The sequence below is a fragment of the Schistocerca piceifrons genome, chromosome 1 (genome assembly GCF_021461385.2).
Source record: "Schistocerca piceifrons isolate TAMUIC-IGC-003096 chromosome 1, iqSchPice1.1, whole genome shotgun sequence".
Lineage (NCBI taxonomy): Eukaryota > Metazoa > Arthropoda > Insecta > Orthoptera > Acrididae > Schistocerca > Schistocerca piceifrons.
Genome location: NC_060138.1, coordinates 532,319,373 through 532,342,495, shown reverse-complemented (window position 1 = coordinate 532,342,495; position 23,123 = coordinate 532,319,373). Strand labels below are relative to the sequence as shown.

The following is a 23,123-nucleotide window of genomic DNA, read 5'->3' as shown; positions in this document are numbered from 1 at the left end:
TTTCCATTACAGGCATTCAACTTAGAAAGCACTACAGTTTTTCCATACTTCTATTCTTATTGTTGACAGTTTAGACGTAAGTATTGACATTTTCTAACAACAGACAGTTGTCATTACAGATATTCATCTTAGAGCACACTACAGTACAGAACACACTACAGTTTTTTTATTACATTCCAACATAGAAAGCACTACAACTTTAGAATCCTCTCTTCTTACTGATTGTAGTTTAGGCACAAGTATTCACATAAATTTGAAACAACAGAATTTTCAATACAATCATCTTATAAAATACTACAGTTCTTTTCTTACTGCTTGCACTGTGGACACAAGTAGGTTACATGTTTCTTGCAAATATGTTTACTACATTTTCCACACACCATGTTTGTTTTATTGTCATTACTTGATGGACAGAACTTACAGCGTGCACGTTTTGTAGATTTTCTTGTTGTTACCGATTCTGACACACCACCCACATCATTCGGGTTTTGGATGCTTGTGACCATTCTCAAAGAATCTTCTGTTCTTGGGAAATGCGTTCTTGATGCAATATGTTCTTTTATCAGTGACTTTCCAAGTTCCTCCAAGAATATTCTCCTTCTAGTCAATTTGCTTGCATTCCAATTAGGGTCAACCGAAATCCACAAAACGTATGCATTATAAGCAGAAACATCAAGAATATTGTAGAAAACTATCATTGGCCACCTATTACTTTTTCGTTTGCATGTATATGTACCTAATAACTGATCAAGCGTGTCTACAGCACCTTTGGTTGAATTATAGTCCAAAATCATTTTTGGCTTCTTATCAGCCCTGTCACTGATTTCCGCATCATGGTGGAGAGTGCTCATAAGTACAACATTCTTGTGTCTCTTAGGAATATAATTAACCACAGTAGTGTCATTTGTGAAGTAAAATGAAGAGCTGTGTACCTCCTTGTTGGTCATTTTGTGTGGAAGCTCCGGCTTATTTTTCCGTATAGTTCCCAACATAGTCAATTTCCTTTTCAGAAGCAGCTGCCCCAAATTGTACGACGTAAAAAAGTTGTCACACGTGATATTCTGACCACGTAACTCAGAAGTGAGATCAGATACCACCCTCATTCCCTGATTTCTTTCTGGTGCCGCTCCACTCACCTTTCCTGTATAAATTTGGGCTTTCAGTACGTATGAAGTTTTGCTGTCACACATGGTCCATATTTTGATCCCATATTTTGCCGGTTTACTTGGGATATACTGCTTGAATGGACAGCGACCTCTAAATGCTACTAACTGCTCGTCAACAGTAACATTTTCTCCTGGATTATACAGTTTAGGAAGGACCTCTACCCACTTCTCCCAAATACTACGAATTGCGGCAAGTTTGTCAGTACGTCGTCTTTCCTCTCTAGTAGATTTCTTGTCAAATCGCAGGACACGTGATATCTTACAGAATGTTTCATGAGACATGGTTGCTCGAAATATGTTTCGCCCAGTATCTTTATCCCACAAACTTTTTGTAGACTCCCCATGAGATCGATATACACCCGCTAGGAGTAAGAGTCCTAAGTATGCATGGAAAACAGAACCATCAATATCTGTCCACTGTTCACCATAAACTCGCTGCCCTTCAATATTTGTCATCTCTATTATTTCATTTTGAAGCGCTGTGTGAAATACTGCTTCAAATGAACATTTTACATCAGATATTCTGCTGACTGCATACCTGGTAACTCCTGGGGTACTCTTGATGATGTTCGAAGCTGGTAGGCGACCATGTTGTGCTGGTGGATGCAACTGCCATTCTATATTCCCATTTTTAGAAAGAAAAGTCTCTACACTATTTTGTATGGGCTGTGGACTGTCGTAACTGTCATCGGAACACTCGCTTTCAGATGCATTGCTGATGTGATCTTCAAACTCAGAAAGTGATCCTTCATCTGGTGAGGCATTTACTATTTCTTCCAACTCACGATCATTCAATGGTCTCATCGCCATGGTGTCACAAGTCAAACTGGGCAGAAACAAAGCATTCCAATTATTGAGAACTGCCAATTATTATTTCCTGGGGAAAGCAACAAACAAGCCCATTGTTGTGAACGCATGGAGCTTTAGGTGATTGTTGAGAGTAAGTTGGAATGATGCAGTCACTATTCCCACACAACACAACAAAAATAATTTTCGCCATTTCCAGATTTTAGAAATAAATACGAGTTACACTAAACATATTTGTGTCGGGTCATTATGACCCGAACATTACATATGCAACTATTACAGTTGAAGCCCAAACTTCTTAAACTTTTTTAAAACCTTTTAAAACACATGCTGCTCATCCATTTTCAGACAAAGTCACAAAGTTTCATAAATATATATTGGTATTTACATAATGTAAAATAACGTTCATATTCGTTTCGGGTCATATAGACCCGAACAGAACAGCAGGGTTAAACGAGTCAGACAGGATTTAAACGAGTCAGACAGGATTTAAACGAGTCAGACAGGATTTAAACGAGTCAGACAGGATTTAAACGAGTCAGACAGGATTTAAACGAGTCAGACAGGATTTAAACGAGTCAGACAGGATTTAAACGAGTCAGACAGGATTTAAACGAGTCAGACAGGATTTAAACGAGTCAGACAGGATTTAAACGAGTCAGACAGGATTTAAACGAGTCAGACAGGATTTAAACGAGTCAGACAGGATTTAAACGAGTCAGACAGGATTTAAACGAGTCAGACAGGATTTAAACGAGTCAGACAGGATTTAAATGAGTCAGACAGGATTTAAATGAGCTAGCAGCAAACACGAAAGAATACATGGCAAAATGTTTACATTCATCTTATTTTTATGGTGAAGAGAATACTGCATGTGATTCACAATTCATAAAAGTTCCTATTAGCAACGATCTCTTGTCACAGGTAGGAAAAAATTCAGAATGTAGAGTTGGCCATATTGACAAACATCCTAAACAGTCTTGCCAGTCGGATTTTCGTAGTACGTTGAAATGCTGCTACATTCGAAGATGACCAATACGGAATTTGTATTTACTTCGTTGGATAATGTATGAAAATTAAGTGGTCAAAACTCGAGGCGGGGGAAAAAAAAAAAAAAAAAAAAAAAAAAAAAAAAAAAAGCTCGTCTTCTGCCTTTTTTTTTAAATTTACTGACGCAGAGGTTTTGTTGCCAGTATTTATCTTTGTGCCTGCCTGGAAAGCAAGCCTGTGTAGCTCTACATAATTCGACGGCAGAAGTTAAGTTGTGGTGGCACCAACCAACATTTTTCAGAACTCCCGCTTACTTTGCACTCTATTCTAAGCCGCAGGCAGGTTTTTGGATTACAAAAACTGGAAAAAAAGTGCGGCTTAGATTCGAGTAAATACGGTACTCTTCTCTTACCAAGAAGTATTTATATTTTAATGAACTAATATTTTTTGTCTCAAACTGGCCTTAATGACATTACATGAAAATTTAAATTACAGTTATAATTCATTCTTGGTATTACTCACTATTTTCAAATGAAGGCAAAGTTTTTAATACATCTGTTCAAATATCATTGTCCTGTGTTCCTTTTCAATTTATGAAAAGAAGTGACTGATATAACTTCAGAAGTTGTTACGTTTGGAGGGCATAATGGTCATTGTAAAGTAAAAATTTTGACAAAATGTGTAAATGCTTCAAATAAGGTCCTATTTGCCAGTTTTTGAAATAATGCGTTGATTTTGTAATACCTTGTGTTGATGATAACTTTTCTTTTCATTCAGTGAGTGACTACTGTCCATATTGAGACAATGAAGAGAAATTAGCTATCCATTTGGTACGATTTCCTTGCAGAAAAAGTTGTTGTGCAAATGTGTTTAACAATATTTCTTTAACTTTTCAGAGCTAAATATCTAACAATTTTAAAGGTCTAATGACAATCCCGACATGTATGTTTAACATTTTTTCCCATAAATTCCCAGTGACATTATTCTTTTCCCTTAAGTATGATACACAAAATGTAAATCATTTTAGCAGAGCATACTACTTTCAAATGCAAAATATTGATGCAGCTCTCTATACTAGCCTATCTTGTTCAAGTATCTTATCTCTCTGCAACTGCTGCAAGCTACAGCCACTTGAACCTGGTTCTTGCAGTTAAGCTTTTTGTCCTCCTCTATTATGAACTCCACTATTACATAATTATCTATTTCCTAATGTCTCAGGATGTGTCCTGTCAACTGATTTCTTTGGTTAATGACAATATTATTAAAAGGATAGACACTATTCACCATATAGAGGAGACACTGAGTCACAGACAGGCACAATGAAAAGAAGACTGCTATGCATTTAAGCTTTGAGCCGGAACACCACCTTCTGAAGTGGGGAAAAAAACACACACACACACACACACACACACACACACACACACACACACACACACAAGACCACTGTGTCTTGCCTGCAGCAGCCAGACTGCAACTACACCTGATGGGATAAACAATTTGCTGTGGATGGTGGAGTACAGAGGAGGCTGGAGCAGGATGGTTGAAGGTTTAGTATTGCTTGTGGGAGGATGTAGGGATGTAGTGGGGACAGAATAGAGTTGCTAGGTGTAGTCAGGATATTTGGTGACGGGGGAAAGGGAGCAGAAATGGAGAGGACTAGAGAATGGGAAAAAAAGATTACTGGATGTGTTGGTGGAATAGAAGGCTTGTGTGGTTTTGGAGTGGGATCATGGAAGGGGACTAGTGAGGGCTGGGGCCAGGGGGTTATCAGGGTGTATACGTCAGACAAGGAAAAGAAATCCTTGATTTTTGCCAGATTTCCCAGTTAAAAACACACTTTTTCTGTGCTAAGTGACAGTGCACTTCCCCATAAACTGAAAAACTTACAAATTTGAATGCCACCAAACACAGAACTTTAGTTTCCAAAGCACTGAAATCGAGATTGCAATGCTGTTTTGTAAGTAAGCCAATCATAGCTCTTGTTACGTGATCTCGCCAGTTGATGATGGCAGATATCCGAAGCATTTGACAGGTTATGTAGTCAACAGTGCTGTCACTTTGGCTAAGTAATGCATACAAACAATTAGGAAAGTTAATGGCTGAAATGATTATACACAATGTAGCTACAAGAAAAACTAAGCTTTCACATATATTGATCTCCAAGATTAATAAGCTAATCTTTCATGTGTAATATTTGCCTTTTTGTGTGTGTGTGTGTGTGTGTGTGTGTGTGTGTGTGTGTGTGTGTGACACTATAAGATACATCACACAAATGTACCCATAAATCTTAAAATAATTACATAAATGTCTGGTCTTCTGGGCTCTAAATAATTCTAAGTGGCCGGTCCTCAAAGTTTTAAATGAGAGTCAACACTGATTTTTAGAAATTCATTGCACATTCTCACACATAACATAATTCATTTTGCATAATAGGAAATTTACTTTGAAATTAATGCTTTTCATTTCAGAAATTGCAAGAGTATAGGGGGGGGAAGCAGTTTGTTGTTACGAAGTATTGCGTCGTCTTCGTCGTAAGGCCTTTGACAAATATTGCTGTTGGCAGATGCTTGTGTGTGCACTTTTTTCTAAATGACACATTTCCTTTACAACCAAAGTTTCATTTTGGTTTTTTCTCTTGCTTATGAGTTATTGCTGCAGGTGTTATACTGCAGTAGCAGGATACAGTAATACTCTTTGTTAGAGTATCAGTTCTTACCAGTCAAAATTACAAAAATTTAACTGTAAATTAGAACAAAAAAATTCCCCAGAATTCCGAAAATTTCCCCAGGGCATACACACCTTGGCTATGGGAACATAGGATATATTGCAGGGAAAGTTGTCACTTGTGCAGTTCTGAAAATCTGGTGTTGGAAGGAAGGAACCAGATGGCACAGATTATGAAGCAGTCGCTGAAGTGAAGCACTATGTGGTTGGGCACCTTGATTCAGCTAGCAGGTGGTCCAGCTGTCTTTTGGTCACAGTTTGTTAGTAGCTATTCATGTGGACAGACAGCTTGTTAGTTTTCATACCCATGTATTGGTTGCAACTTCGTTTGTAGATCACATGACTGCTTTCAGGTAGCCCTGCCTTTGATGAGATAGGGGATACCCGCGGCCTGACTGGAGTAGGTCGGGGTAGGAGGATGTATGGGACAGACATTGCATCTAGTTCTATTGCAGGTGTATGTATGTGCGCACGCACACTTTTTCTACGTCGGAAGAAGGGCTTCTGGCCAAAGGCTTAACGTACAGCAGTATTTTCATTGTGCCTGTTTGCTATTCAATGTCTCCAATCTGGTCAACAGCAACCTACCCTTTTCATAATATTGTTATTTCGTCATGGACTTTCCACTGTTTGTTATTCCTTTGTTTAGTAAAGTCAAAAGTTTTTTTTTCCCCCTAGATGCAATTTGGTATTGCTATTAGTTATCCTTGTAGCGTAACATTTCAAAAGCTTATATTCTCTTCGTGTATACTGCTTACCATCCACATATTACTTTTGTAAAACAGTGAGGAATTTTAGTGTAAATATCTTCAGGAAGATACAGCATTGAATAGATCAATAAAGAAAGAATTAAGTACTTTTAGAGTATTTTGAACTATTCAGTATTTATATGAACAGTTTTTTCACCACCTCAACATGTCAGCAAGGTCATTAGATTTTTTTTACTGCATGTGTGGAGAAGTATTTAATGGCAATCACACACAATGATACTAAAAGGAATTTAAAGAACAAAAGGAAGAACATTTACATTAATATCTCCCAGGTTGATAACATGTGAAAATTCTACAGCCAGCTGCTTAACTGTCCCCCAAACTGACATCTCACATGTTTCTGACTATATGACTGCATTGTAGATGAAGAAGACTAGGCAAGTTACTGATATATAGAGTGTATTGTGTGTGTGTGTGTTACCTAACTAATTCCATTTATATGGTATTTACTGCATTAACATAATTTTTATTTTCTGCAAAAGTTTAGACATTTAAATGTGCCTGCATACAAAATCCTCTTGTGGCATCACATTGTTTATTAATGTTTAATTGCTTTAAGTTAGAAACACAATGCTATTATGGAGAAATACAAAGCATAAGAAGAAAAACAAGTCACTTAAAACTTACCCCCACATTTTCTGTTTGTACTTCTCACCCATTTTCTTCAGTGTGTCTAGATAACTATATCGGCAATCTGACTGACAGTCCAAAATATGGGGCAAAACAGATACAACACAAAGTGGATGTTCTTCGCAGGCTTCTTTAAGGGTTTCTTCATTTATTATCTGCAAACAGAGAAGAAATGAGAGTTTACGAAGCACTGGTGCATAGTTGCACACAGTGAGGGATACAAACAAGGGGTGGACAACTGCTAAAATTATGCAGATACTTCAGGAAATACTGAAGTTCACAAACACACAGAAAGGTAAGTGTGCCATTCTGGTCTGGAAAAATAATACCTGAATGCCACAATAAAAAAACTTCCGCCTTATGCTCAACTTAGAAAGTTTGCTTTGTTTTCTGGTTTAACAGCTGAGACAGAGGTCATCTAAGGGTCATTCCACATCAAAGGGACCAATATTAAAAAACGCCTCCACTCTACCATCTCCAAATGTAACGAAATTTGGTGTGAAGATTCTATATGGCCTTTGAAGGTTACAAACCAAATTTCAGTCCAGTATCTTCAGTGGTTGAATTTTTAGGGGCTTTTAAAGAGAGGATACTCATCTTTGTATCACATACGAAAGTGCAAATGTGCCAAGATTGATAGGTCATTTGCTTTACTATACACAGACAACTTTATGCTGAATCACAACATGGCAAAAAAAAAATTGGGATTTAGTCACATCTAAATACAGATACAAGCCTCTAAAGCGGCTAAAAAATTTGGCGAGCTATTCTGAGAGCCAAGGTTTGACTGACCACTGCTACTTTTCGTATGAACCAATCACACCAAAACTTCAGAGGGTTTTTTCTATCTATGATGGCTATCTATTGATCAAATTTAATTAGCATTGGATGCTTACATGAAAAGATATGCATCTGCACACAAGTTGGCCAAAATTTTCTACATTCAAATTTTAGGGTATTTTTGGGAGGCATTATCTCAATTGTCACTTTTTAAATCTTTTTTTCTTGCCACAGCTGGAAAGAGCATGCTTTAAGCTTTCAAAGTTACATAATTTAATCTCTGGATCTTGCACACCAATGGGTAAGAATAGCTATCAAAAGCACGGACAATAGATTATCGATAAATCAAAAAATTAATAAAATTTGAAACTTTAAACCAATAAAAAAATGTGTAAGTGTAGTTTCTTTCAGTAGTATCAGATTTTCCTGAAGTTTAGGGAATGTAACTATGCTAATAAGAAGTGTTTTTACATCATTTTACAGTATAGAATATAAATATAATAAAACCTCAGAAAATGGTCAAGATTATAAAATCTATAAGATCATAATGGAATGCTATGTTGCTTTAGAACGTTCTAATCCTACAATGCATGGTGGTGCATATATGCATTTTCACTCCGTTTCCATCGACATTATAAAGCAGCAATAGTGTTTTTCTTTTACGGCTCTATCCTCGCAGCAGTGATACATTGCTGATTCACCACTTTCAATGGTTGCTTTCATTATTGGCAATTTTCACAGTGTCAGTTTTCTGTGCAGTGTAATCTTTGGTGTTGACATTGTACAATCTTAGTGTTGAGTACTGAGTGTTTGAGTAATCAACAGTCATTGTTTTAGCTGAAGGTGACCACTAAAACAATATGTTTTGATGGCCTAATTTGTATATTTTATGTGCAAGATTAAATCTTCTAAGCTTCAAACCCAGATGTTCATCAGCTTTCAAAATTGCTTGTAAAAGGTCAATAAATTATTGTATAAAATGAACCAAGAGACCCTTGCACCCAGCTACTTTGGCGGATCAGATGAAGCTGATTGTTACGAGTCATCACCACTCTATTATGACAAAAGTCATCTACAAGAAGTTGAGGAAATGTCACCAATGGAGAAGGAGCTTCTACAGCGTAGGTCTGGGCTTGATTTTACTGAAGATGCCCAAATTTGTTCATAACATAACGCCTTGTTGATAACAAAATTTCTGTTCTTGCAGAAGACTTGCTGCAACCCATTTGGTAGTAAAGAACAACACGTAACCAAGAAGATTTTAACAGCAGTAACCATTGCGATGTCCGATTGGTTGAAGTTACCGACTAATGAAGTTTTTTAAACCTGGTCAGAAAATTGGTACCAAATGTGGCCCAAAAAGAATCATCCTACCATAATAAGCAAGAATCACCATCTACTGAAGATATGGATGTTGTTGATGCTCGTTTTACTGCTAATACTTCATTATCACCACATGGTGAATCACCATTAAAGCTTCAACAGATCAGCAAAAGGCATTCAATGGGACACATAAAGAGCAAAGTTCTGAAAGCCTAAGGCAGCATTACTAATGTAATTGCCACAGCTGCTGGTGTGAGCCAAGTAGCCATTGCTCAAATGCAAATGGAAAAGTGCCAGAAATGTAAAGATATGGACATGTTAATTTAAAAACTTAAGATATTTCAGGCTTCAAGAAATAGCAGTAAAGTTCAAATTTTGACCCTGGCCCCAAATACCTGGACTATTGAAAAAACAGCTAAGGAATTTGCTGTTTCGACTAAAATGGTGAAGAAGTCTAGGAAACTAGAGATGGAAGATGGAATTTTGGCAACACCTGCAAACTGAAAAGGGAAGATTCAGAAGCAGAAACACCTGCTTCTTTGTAACCTAAAAAAAAAATAAAATAAAATAAAAAATAAAATAAAAAAATCATTGTTTATTGTAAGCAAAATGAACTCAACTAAGCTTCTCAAAATTTTGTGAGCTTGGCTTCAGAAACATCCAGCTGAGGTTATTACAGAGTTAGGAGAGGGGGGGGGAGAAACTGTATGCAGTTTAGACTTAAAAGATTGTACACTGCAACAATGCTGTGAGTGCTGTGAGGAATGTCCAGAAAAAATAAAACTAGAAGCTTTTCTTAAAGACCCTTTTGAAGACTATGACCCTAAAGAAACAGTGTAATACAAGCAATGGGTTCATACTACCAGAAGCAAATTGGAGACATATCAGAGCACTGCTGAAGATTTCATGGTGGCACTGATTTTGAAAATTACCAATTTAAGAAGCCATCACTTTCTGACAAAACACTAAAGTTTAAACCCTACGCAGCTAAAAAGAAATCTTGCAGGAAATTAATTAATAACATTGATGGATTTTGCTGAGAATTATTCATTTGTTGTTCACGATGTAGTGCAAGGATTTCATTGGAAGCATAGTCAAGCCACATTACATCCATTTGCTATCTATTTTGGTGGCAAAGAATGTCAGACTATCAGCATTTGTTGTCTCTGTCGTGATAACAATTGCTGTCCATGCCCATCAAATAAAGCTAATAGCATATTTAAAGACAAAGATTGAAAACATGAAGAACATTTATTTAGTGATGGTTCAGCTGCTCAGTATAAGAATTCCAAAAGTTTCATCAATTTATGTCTGCATGAAAAGGATTTTAGCACCACTGCCGAATGGATTTTTTTTGGAACAAGCCACAGTATATCACCATGTGCTGGCACTGGGGGAACAGCAAAAAGACTAGCACTCCTTAGTAGTTTGCAGAGGCCCTTAGATAACCAAATATTGACTCCATATGATTTGTTCAAATTCTGTGATGATAGTAGTCCAGAAAAAGTTTTTTTATGTAGCAAATGAAAAAAAAAAAAATCATCCGGATCAAGAAACAATGTTTGACATGGGACATACAATATCTGGAACAAGAGAAAATCATCAGTTTAAGCCAATTAATCGAAATCAGCTCGGAGAAAGAGTTTACAATGATGCTACAGCATTCACAGTTAATGCCCCTGAAGTAGATGATGAAATTCCAGCAATCTCAATTGCAAATTTACAACCAGGACAGTATGACAATTTTTGGCAAGTTGGAAGAGTCTGTCAAGTTTCACATGAACAACAAGATGTCCTCATCAGCCACATGTTACTGCTTGTCCCTTCCATTGGCCAACTGCAAAAACTACCTGTTGGATTCCTGAGCAACATATTTTCATTATTTTCATGACTAAAAGCACCTTCAACGTCATCATCAGGAAGACAATACTGTTTTTTCAATTTGTCCTTGACAAAACTGTGGAGCTATTTAACCAAAAATGGAACTGACTATTTAGTGTTTTTGTTTTGAAAATTTGCTGTGTTGTTTATTATACTTGTTTTATAGCATATGTTAAATTACTGTTTGAAACTGATTTATATAGTCAAATAAAAAAATTAATTATGGGAATTCATGTGAAAAATATTTCACTTTTCAATCTTCTAGAAGTGCAAAACTAATAACTCTTGAAACGTACTCTTACTCAGAAAGATCCAGAAATTAAACAATATAGCTTTGAAACTTAAAGCATGCTCTTTCCAGCTGTAGTAAGAGAAACAGTCGAGATATTGCCCCCCCCCCCCCCCCAAATACTCTAAAATTTGAACGTATAAAATTTTGGCCAACTTTGCAGGGGCGTATCTTTTCATCTAGGCATCCAATGTTAGTTAAATTTCATCCATATATAGACATCATAGATAGGAATAACCCTCTGAAGTTTTGGTGTGATTGGTTTATACGAAAAGTAGCAGTGGTCGGTCAAACCTTGGCTCTCAGAACAGCACGCCAAATTTTTTGGCCACTTTAGAGGCTTATATCTATATTTAGGTGTGGCTGAATCCCAAACTTTTGCCATGGTGTGATTCAGCATGAAATGTTGTCTATGTATATCGAGGCAAGTAAGGAGAATTACATCTAACTTTTAATCCACTACATTCTAACAGAGTTATTTACTATTGAGACAACTTTTATTTCTTCTTGTTCATGATTACACACACACACACACACACACATTACTAGCTTTATTTGTTGAATGACTGACCTGTTTCACATCTGGAGCAGGAACATTTTCTGCCAGTTTTTCCATTGCCCATGTTACTATATCACTGCTTGTCCTGCCACCAGTGTAGTCTTGAGCCGAGCTTGATTCCTTCCTGCCAGGTCCAAAATATTTTATTGTAGGATATCCCTGTACTCCATATTCATTTGCTGTTACAGTATGTACTGTTGCATCTAAAGCGCCAAGTTTTACCTACAACAAAGCAATTCATTTTAAACAAATAAGAGTTAAAATATCAAACAGTTTCTTTTTATTTTTCTCGGTTATCTACCTCTACATAAATATATGCAACCCGTAGTACTCGCCTTTCCTTTCAGTTCAGTAGCTGCTTTAGCCCAATGTGGTGCAAGATTCTTACAATGGCCACACCAAGGAGCATAAAATTCAACCAGCCAAATATCTTCAGAATCTAAAACTTTTGATTTGAAGTTACTGTCTGTCAGTTCAATGACATCTTTTGGATCACTCTGTTAAAGACCAAAAGTTTATTTGTTAGGAATGCTTTTATACATAAATGTTATATTTCATTAACAAATATTCTGACAAAGTACAAATGACAACAACAAAGATTACGCTCAAAAGTTCTGGAACAGCAGCGCATGTTTACAGTTGCAAGAATACAATTATTGAAACATATACAGTTGCAAACATAATTTGGCAATACTCAATTGAGCCAAATATGAACTGTGAGACAGTCTAATGGGGAACACTTATTACATGAACTTCTTTGTAAAACTGTTTCACCATGGATGCAAAATATCTAAGAAATGTGAAATATCCTCAGACTTCAGGAAGAGTGTAATAATCCCAATACCAAAGAAGGCAGATGCTAATGGGTTATTTACACTCACACTGTGTTGTCAGTTTAGTAAGTTGTGGTCGCAAAATTATAATACACATTATCTGTAGAAGAATCGAACGGCTGGTAGTAACTGAACTAGACTAGGAAGAATTTCAGTTCAAGAGAAACTGAGGAACATGAAAGGCAATATTGACTTGAACTTAGTAAATAGGTTGAAGAAAAACAAACCCACATTTACGAATGCAGAAAATCTTTTTGACAGTACTGACTGAGATACAATCTTTGAAATTCTGAATTTGTCAGAGGTAAAATACGAACGAGAAAAAGGTGATTCACAACTTGTACAGAAATCACACTGCAATTCTAAGAGATGAAGAAAAATAACTGGTAGCTGCAGTTGAGAAAGGAGTGACACAGGGTTTTAAGCTATCAGCTGTGTTACTGAGTGTGTACATAGAGCTAGCAGTAAAGGAAATTGAGGAAAAATCTGACAAATTTATGTACCTGGAGACAAAAAAAATTACTAAATTCTGGCAGAGATGGCAAAAGACTTTAAAGAGCAGTCGGCTGAAACGGATAGTATCTTGAAATGAAGTTACAAGATGAACATCAACAAAAGAAAAACACAAGTAGCAGAATGAAGCCAAATTATTACTACACGATGCTGAGGAAATTAAATTAGGAAATGAGACACTAAAAATAGGAAACAAGTTTTGTTACATGGACAGCAAAATAACTAACAAAGGCTGAAGTGGAAAGGATACAAAATACAGAATAGCAACAGCAAGGGAAGAACTTCTGAAAAAGAGAAATTTGTTAACGCTGAATAAATATTTGATATGTCTGGAAGTCGTTTCTAAAATCACTTGTCTGGAATGCTGTGATAGATGGAAGTGTAAAATTAATGATAAACAGCACACATAAGAAGTGCATAGAAACTATTGGAATGTGGTGTTATAGAAGAATACTGCATATAAGTTATGTAGACTGGGTAACTAATGAAGAAGCATTGAATTTAATAGTGGAGAAAACAGCTTTATGGCATACCTTGACTGAAAGAAGGGTTAGGATGGTATGTCACATTTGCCACACCAAGGAATAGTTATTAAAATTGTTGTAATAGTCAGACAAGGATATGCCAGCATCGGAAGTTCTATTAACAGAAGACGACAGCAATGACCATGTAAAACAGATTCATTCACTGGGTTTACGTACCCATCTGTGACTTCACTGATGGAGGTAGGGAGGGAGTCTGCAACACAGTACTGGTACTTTGTCAAGTCTCAATGCAGTCTGTGGATTGTTCCAGGAATCAAAGCAGTGACTTAACATGCATCATACATGATCCTGGAGTAAACATGATGATAGGATGACTCCAAATGTACATATTACCACAGTCTGAAATGTCAAGTTATTCATAGTAATATGACCACGAGCTTCACTATGTTGAGCAGCAGTGAGCACCACCAGCTGGTGTCCTGTAGATCATCAGTGCAAATTCGAAACTGATTTGCTCCACTTCTCTTAAGTACTCTTGGATAATTCAACTTCAAGTATTTCCTGTTTTAAATCGCTCTCAATTTTTATACATGAAAATCCACGAATGTTTAGAAAACCATTAGCCTCACCACTGTTGTCTCTTGCCTCGTGCTTTTATATGTGCAAACTTTTGAGTCCAATTGGTAGCTGATACACTGTTTCAGTATATGACTTACTATACGACGATGGTGTGAAAAGTTCTCTAAATCAACACGAGAGGTCAGCACTAGTGCAACAAGTTGTTCATGTGATATTCATTGCAATGTTGCCTGTAAACACAAGCCACGTCAGTGATCTTGGAAGAGAGCTGTGGCAGTGGCGTGGCTCTGTTAATGTTCCCACGTAGTGATTTGCGAAGTACTTCATGAAGAAAGATATGAAAGCAAAGGACATTCAAGCCGATTTACAGAATACACGGGTAGACTCTGCTCCTTCATATTCAACTGTTGCCAAATGGACAAATTAATTTAAATTAGGTCAGAAGATCTTAGATGATTATCTGCACAGTGGTTGACCAAGATGTGTGACTACCCCAGAAATTATAGCAAAAGTGCACAAAATGATCATGGAGGACCGATTGAAAGTGCGTCAAATTCCTCACGCTTGCCAGATGTCATCTGAAAGGGTATATTGCATTTTAACTATAGAAATGAAAAAAAATATTGTCTGCAAGATAGGTGCTGCTACACTTAATGCTATATCAAAAATGGCATGATAATGGACATATCGGAACAATGTCTGGCCCATTGTAGGAGAAATGAACAAGATTTTTTGTGCCGGTCTGTGACCACAGACGAAAATTGTGTGCACTACTATGCCCCAGAGACAAAACAACAGTCAAAGCAGTAGAAACAGGGTGATTCACTGCAACCACAGGAAGCTAAGACAATTCCTTCGGCACGAAAGGTCATACATCAGTGTTTTGGGATGCGAAGGGGATTCTGTTTGTAGATTATCTCCCCACTGGGCAAACAATTACTGGAGAATACTATGCTAACCTCCTGGACAAATTGCAACAAAAGATACACAAAGAATGGCCAGGTTTGGCAAGGAAGAAAGTCATCTTCCATCAAGACAATGCGCGCCTGCACACATGTACCGTCACCATGGAAAAATTACACGAACAAACGTATGAATTGTTGTCACACCCGCCTTATTAACCTGATATGGCTCTGTCAAACTTCCATCTCTTCCCAAAACTGAAAACAAAGAAAACAAAGAATTGACAACCACAGTTGATGACTATTTTGCAGGCCTGGAGAGAACTCATTTTCAAGATGGGATCAAGGCACTGGAACATTGTTGGAAACCAAGTGCATTCATCTACAAGGAGACTACATTGAAAAATAAAGAGAGATTCAGTGATGTAAATACTTTTTTCCTATTCCATTCTGAGAACTTTTCAAACCATCCTCTTCCATTGGCACTCAACTTTATTTTCAAAGTTTTGAGTTTGATAAGTGAGGTTTTACAGTTCTCAACTCTTATTAATTACAGGATCTGACGATGTAAATTGCTAAAACATAATACTTGAAATAACGTAATAACAAAAATGAAGTAATCTAGACGACATGACTCAGGAAATTCATTATGATCACTGATTCTTATCAGTACTTTACTTTCTTTATTAACTGTCAAGAATTTAGTAACTTGTAAAATATTTAGGCTCCCTGAAAACACGTGAGAAACATTTAAACAAGGACTACAGTACAATTTTTGCAGCATCTAATGAATTAAAAAAATAAAGGAAGTTTTGTTAACCATCCATAAAAATCCTATTGCTAAACGGGATTTGTTACACTAAACCTCAATGCTGCTTCCAAATTTACCCATCTGATTCACTTAACTAATGTGTGTTACAGTCCAGTGTACCTTTCAATATACAGGGTGATTATAATTAAACTTTCAAACAGCTGTAGAAACAACACCACTGGTCAAAATGACATCAAATTGCAACGGAATACTATCAGTGAAGGGGGAAATGTATGGCAGAAGAAAAATAAAAAGTTACAAAATGTAGCAACAGATGGCACTGTAAGCATCATAATAGGGGTCAACTACAAATGACAAATGAATCTTACAACGATGCCCAAAGTGTACGTCTGACATTGGAAAAACTGTACTACTTTGTGTGGATGGGTGTACAGATGTGCTACTGTTACTTGCGTAAGCCCATCCACCACAGCAATGAAGATGTGAAAAAAATCTGTATTTAATTATCATGAGGCCAAAAGCTGCATAAAAAGCATCAATCAAAATCAAACCAGATAATTAAGTTCCACGTGACTGGCGCGAAACATGTTCAATGTGCTGTCCACAGTCTTCTGCAACAAGTTGAAATCGAGAAACAGCATGTTCCACAACTGATCAAAGTGTTTCCGGGGTCACATTCAGAATGTGTTGTGGAATGCGTGCCTTCAATGCAGCTAAGTTTGCAATAGGAACCCTGAACACATCTTTCAGATAGCCCTACAGCCAGAAGTCACATGGATTAAGATCAGGTGATCGGGACAGCCAGGCTGTAAGGAAATGGCGGCTGACAATTCTAGCACTTCCGAAATGGCACTTCAGAAGCCACTTAACTGCATTTGCAATGTGCGGAGATGTGCCATCTTTTATAAAAATAATCCCATCCACACCATTGGAGAGCTGGTATGAAGCGGTTGCACAAAAAACACTCATAGCGCTTATAAGTGTTGGACAGGTAACAGGACCGGAAGCACCAGTCTCTTTGAAAAAATATGACCCTATGATAAAGGGCACTGTAAACCAGCACCACACAGTGACCTTTTCAGGATGAAGTGGCACTAGTTTATTTGCATGTGGATTTTCCATTGCCCACATTCGAGAATTCTGTGTATTGACATTTCCTGTCAGGTGGAAATGGGCTTCGCCTGTCCACAAAATCTTCCACAGCCAATCATTGTCCACTTCAATGCGAGCAAGAAATTCTAAAGCAAAGGTCTCTCTTGCTGGCAAGTCAACAGGAAGCAACTCGTTCACATGGGTAATTTTTAATGGATAGCAAAGAAGGATGTTTCATAAGATTTTACACACCGTGCTCATGGGTATGTCCAATGTTCAGGAAATTCCCCATGCGCTACAAGTTTGCACACCACCACTCTTCTCCTGCATTGCTATGGCCACTGCTTCCTCCGACATCAAATCAATTTGATTCCGCCCTCTACCAGGTTGCACACCAAAAGAACCCATATTTTCGAATTTCCAAATCATTTTCTCCAGAAACACAGCAGTCATCGGACCAACGTCTTTTTTCAAACCCTTCAGTGTCCGGAACTTCTGTGGAGAGGGTGCACAGTCATCATTCTTGTAATACAGCTTTACAAGCAGAGCACAATCCTGCATTGAGACAGTCATGGCAAGTATCGCAGATGTGAAAAGAGGAAAACTGTGTAGTCGGCGTGTTTATACCACCTTCAATGGGTCGTGCGCATGAAAGGTGTTTTCCATTTACGTATTCCAACACATACAGCGCCATCTACTGATCAATTTTCACACTTTTTTTCCTTCTGCCATACGTTTTCACCCTTCTCCTATAATATTCTGTTGCAATTTGATGTCATTCTGATCAGTGGTGTTATTTCTACAGCGTTTTGAAAGTTTAACTTTGATTATAATCACACTGTACACCAATTTAAAACTTTTAAAGAAATATTTAGAGAGTCACTGCTAACAATAAATAAAACATGTATTTTAAACATTTTTAAACATTTCAAGCAAGAGAGCAGCAACAAAAGTGATTATTAAATAATTGTTTAATTTTTACCTTTGAACTGCTACCACTTCGTTTTCCACCAAGTTGAATGTTAACTTTATCCCTAAGTGCTTTAAATCCAGAATCAACAAGTCCTTCAGCTGTTCTAGGACCACTGTAATCTTCGGGTTTGCTCTTATCTGATCCAAATATTTTTACAGTTGGAAATCCTCTAACACCATACTGGGAACTTAAAGACTTGTGTTCATCTGCATTCACTGCTCCTACTTTAATAACACCCTGGAAGAAATAAAACAAATTAAAATGAACAATATTTCTCCCTCTATGTGATTAATTGAAACATTGTTGCGCATCTTAAATTAATAAATATAAATTTTTGACTGCATACAAGAAGTATGTATGCTTTTATTATTCTTTCCAGGAAGCCCAAATGAACCAATTAGTAATGTATTCGTAAGATTATTTGAGGTATACAAGTCCTGGAGAGATACCACATCACAGGAAGATTGTTTTGTCTCTGGATAAGGGGGGGATGGGGGGGGGACGGGGGGGGGGGGGGGGGGGGTGGAATTAAAATAAAATAACAAAAAAATAAAATCGGGCAACTAGTTTTCTGCCAGATTCTAGTCCAGTAGCTTGATGAATAAATTCAGGTAACTGTACAGTCAACTATTTCCTCATTATGTCTCATATTCCTGACATTTCCACATGACAAAAGTTAGAATAAATCACAAGTAATTGAACCAAGAAATTCCAATGGATACTTGCGACATCAAGCACAAAACCACCAACAAACATACAGAAAGAAAACTGACAAACTATGTATAAGCAAATATAAAAACAATTTTAGAAATTTTAATTAAGTATCTATTTAATATATTCAACGATAAGAGGAGTACTCAGCATTAAGAACCAATATAAAGCCACTACCAAAGCCACTCAACATAAGTGAAATCATCATATTGCATGTCTTCTCCAACATGAAGCCATGAACCACAAAAATTACACGATTCATTGTAAACGGAAAATGGTAAAATCGAACCACTGAAGGCAATACTGGTGCCAGAGCTGACAAATAATTTATGAAAGAGTAATAATGCAAGAATCAGTCCAGTATATAGCCCAGAACAGACAAGGGGTCTACCAGAGTTCATCTATGGCAACAGAAATACCACCTGCCTCAGACCGCCACCAATTGAATTAAGGGCGATGAAAGTTAAAGAGTAAAGAATATAGTAAAGAATATCTTCTAGCCAAGAGATTCATAACAATAAAAGTGAGAAGGCTAAAAATGAAATGGAGAACAGCTGACCCACCAATAATACAAGGTGACAGAATTAATGAAGGCAGCATATGGGTGTGCCCAGGTGAGTGCACCCCAGGGCTCTGCATGCAATGGGATCCACCTGTTCCACAGCTGCCTCACCCCTGATCCATTACAGTATAGTGTTAAGGAGGGGAGCGGCACCCAGTAATTTCACAGAGTACTATTGTCAAAATGAAAAGTAGAATGTGGCAGAGAAAGGTGGAAACCATATCTAAAAGCAATTGGAACAGAGCTGAAGAGGGGTGGTGTAGGCAGCTGGCAAAGGAGGCAGAATCAAGAGTACTTCCCACGGAGCAGGAGATGCCCCAACCCCAACCACCCTACTCCTGCCCCGAGAGTAGTCAAAAATGTTATCTCTGAGAACAAAAACTACTTCCACAGAGAAAAGTAAGAACTAATTCAACTGTCTGTAAGTTGCCCACCAATATTAGAGGCAAAGAATCTGAAAGACCATACTTAAAATGGAGAGCAAGAAGAGGGCATTCCACCGGGATATGAGCTGCTGTCTAATGGTCTGCAACCACAATGTGGTGGTAGCGGCTTGTTACATAAAATAAAACTATGATTTAGTCTATTATGACCAATGTGAAGGTGACACAGGACCATGGATTTCTTCTGGGAGGAACAGAAGGAGGGTCCCAACTGTAGTCTTGACAGTGCAGAGTTTATTGGAGGAGGCAGCAGTTTATCAGATGATTTTCCATCTCAGAGTGAGGAGAGATCTTGTCTGCATCCTGCAAATCCAAGCCATGGGTGGTCAAAGTGAATGTTGGGTGAGATATCACTTGTCTGGCTAAACGGCTGGCCAGTTCATTCCCCGGGATATCCATAAGACTGGGGACCCAGAGAAAGATAATGGAGCAAGCAGTGTGACCAAGACCAGATAGGAAGTTCATAAATAGCAGGCATCATAAGGAGACAAGATTAACATCACTCAGTAGCCTTGAGACACCTCCCTGAGACACTACAAATTAAAACCCATGTGAGGTGGTTGTCTTAAGGAAATGTAGGGCTCTGTTAATGGCTATCAGCTACGCCATGACAACACTATACACTCCTGGCAACACATGCTCCTGACAGTCGGGAAATGTAAAAACATATCCCCTATTTATGGATTTAGAGCTGTAACTGTAAATGATACTCCTGAAGAACTGAGAGGACAAAGAGAAAGAGAGGGAGTGCACCGAGCACAATATAAGGGGATTAGGCAGAGATCCCAGCAGAAGGCCTAGAGGTGCATTTCAATCTACATCTACATGGATACTCTGCACATCACATTTAAGTGCCTGGCAGAGGGTTCATCAAACCACCTTCACAATTCTCTATTATTCCAATCTCTTATAGCGCACAGAAAGAATGAACACCTGTATCTTTCTCCTTAATTTGCATTATTTTATCGTGGTGATCATTCCTCCCTATGTAGGTCAGTGTCAACAAAATATTTTCACATTCGGAGGAGAAAGTTGGTGATTGAAATTTCGTGAGAAAATTCTGTCGCAACAAAACACGCCTTTCTTTTAACGATTTCCATGATGGTTAGTTTTACCCAAGTATAGGCGTCAGGAGGTTGATGCCTTTGCATGCAAAAAGTTGGAAGGTTAGGAACTTGACAGATGGTGGTTGCATATGTGAGCAAGAGTTGGTCCCATCAGAACTGAAAACTGAAGATTCCCAATTTTGCAAAGAGATGGTCTATGGCACTAGTGGGGAAGAACCCAGTGGCCAGTCTTCCTCCACAACAATGGACTGGGTTCTACAATTTCAAAGCTTAAGTTATCACCTAGCCATAAACTTGGCAACCACAGTTCAATCTGAATGAGACGAGTGCCCAATAAATATGTGGAAGAGTAGAATGATCTGCACACCCGGAAGTGTGGGCAAGGAACCAGAAAGCATAAAGCTTTCGCATGTTAGAAGTATGATGAATATGGGGCAGCTAAATCAGGGTTTTTTTTATTATGAATGCTGAAGAGGATACCATAAATTCAGGACTATGCAACCACAATGGTGTCTAAAATTGAAGCAACAAACAGAAATTTTGCAAGGTTGCATTTATTTTGCCACAAAACAGTATAAACATGTGATAGTAAAGTAGAAACTATGTAAAGAATCCAGAATGTAAGCAACTGCAACATACATAACAGTACAAAAAACCGTTCATTTTTTCCAACTTAACTGGGTTGCACATACATTCCGACAACTGATTATAGTGCCGAGTATGAGGTGTGACCACCTCTTGCAGCAATACCGACCTGACGATGATGGGGCGGGCTGTGTACGATGTCACCAAGCTCATGTTGGAGCAATAACAACCATTCTTCTTGCAGAGCTGCTCACAAGTCTTAAGGAGCAGTTGGTGGATGCTTATGTGATGGAATCTGTCTCCATAGTGCATCCCACACATGGGATTTAAATCTGAAGAGTGAGCAGGCTACCTGATGCGTCCAATCCCTTCTGTTTCCAAGAAAACATCAACCACCTGTGCTCTATGAGGTCGAGCATTATTGTCCACTAATACAAAGTCTGGATCCACAGCACCTTGCAACAATCACACAAGGTCTCAAAATCTTGTCACGATACCTGATGCTAGTTAAACCTTGCCGATTCACCAGTACAATTTTACGAAGAGCTGTTCAAGTGATCAGCATAATCCCTGCCCACATCATTAAAGTCCCTTCTCAATATTGATCTCTTTCCACAATGTTTGGATCCCGAAACAGTGTTGAACATTCCTTCCCAGATGCGAATTCGAGATTCACTCTCCAGACCAAGTCAGGGATCATTTATGAAAAGAACATTAGCCCACTGTTCGACCATCCAAGGTGGCATGTTGACGACTCCACCCTAGACATTCCCTTCTGTGAAGACCCGTCAGAGGTACACAGACAGCAAGTCTCCAACAATAAAGGCCAGTCTGCTGAAGTGTTCTGTACACTGTTTGCCTAAATACAGCACATCCAGTGGCTGCTGCATGTTCAGATGCCAGTTGCTGTGCTGTGCTGTACTGTACTGAGCCAGTGCTATTGTACCCTTACAGCCAAATAACTGCCTTCTCTTTCTGTTGTCATACATGGTCGGCCCTACCCTGGTCCTTTGGTATCTACAAACTGCCGCCACACCCGAGAAACAACAGAATGATTCACTTTAAGCCATTGGGCGACATCAGTTTCGCATACGTCTTGCTTCCATTCTTCCTACGCCTCTCCACAGAACAGAGTGTGACAGGCGTCTTCTCTGTGCCATACTGCACCATCTGTGACTGTGTAAATAGTGATTGTGAATGTGGGGCTACCAAACAAATACTACCCTGTTTGATGGGTGCCCCGACGTCATCGCTGACATGGTTGTCCCTTGACCAGAATGCCTCTTCCGTGCAGAATACGACCATGCAGACATCTCTTGACAGTTGGTATGATTATATCGTGACAGACACAGGATGGGGATATAGCAGTTTGTTGTTTTAATTTTGGACGCCATTGCAAGTCCAAGTTCTTGGTTCTCAAGAAGGATTCTCGGTCAGGAGTGGTATGACGACAGGAATGCACGACTTGCAGCAGGTAACAGGTAGCAATGAGAGTCGGTCCAAGTGGAGGCCCAGTGGATGGCACCTTGGAGCTAGTGTTTGGCTGAGGCTGCAGGGTAGAAGCTATATGAAATGCTTAAGTTAGCAAAATGCATTGCAGGCATGATCAGTAGTCCAATGGAGGTCACTAACTGAATGGCTGACTAGATTGTGCCTCCCGGTAACCATACTGATAGGGGAGATGAAA

General features: G+C 38.3%; 1 protein-coding gene across 1 annotated transcript in view; it reads right to left on the bottom strand.

Moving 5' to 3' along the window:
• The window catches only part of LOC124798864 (protein disulfide-isomerase A6 homolog), a 45,872-nt gene that overhangs the window by 7,620 nt on the left and 15,129 nt on the right, over window positions 1–23,123 (bottom strand). The window contains exons 3-6 of the mRNA XM_047262400.1: window positions 18,078–18,305; window positions 12,255–12,416; window positions 11,932–12,141; window positions 7,085–7,242 (exon numbers count right to left, since the gene is read on the bottom strand). Coding sequence (XP_047118356.1) covers window positions 7,085–7,242; window positions 11,932–12,141; window positions 12,255–12,416; window positions 18,078–18,305 — 758 coding nt within the window. The remainder of the gene's footprint in view (window positions 1–7,084; window positions 7,243–11,931; window positions 12,142–12,254; window positions 12,417–18,077; window positions 18,306–23,123) is intronic.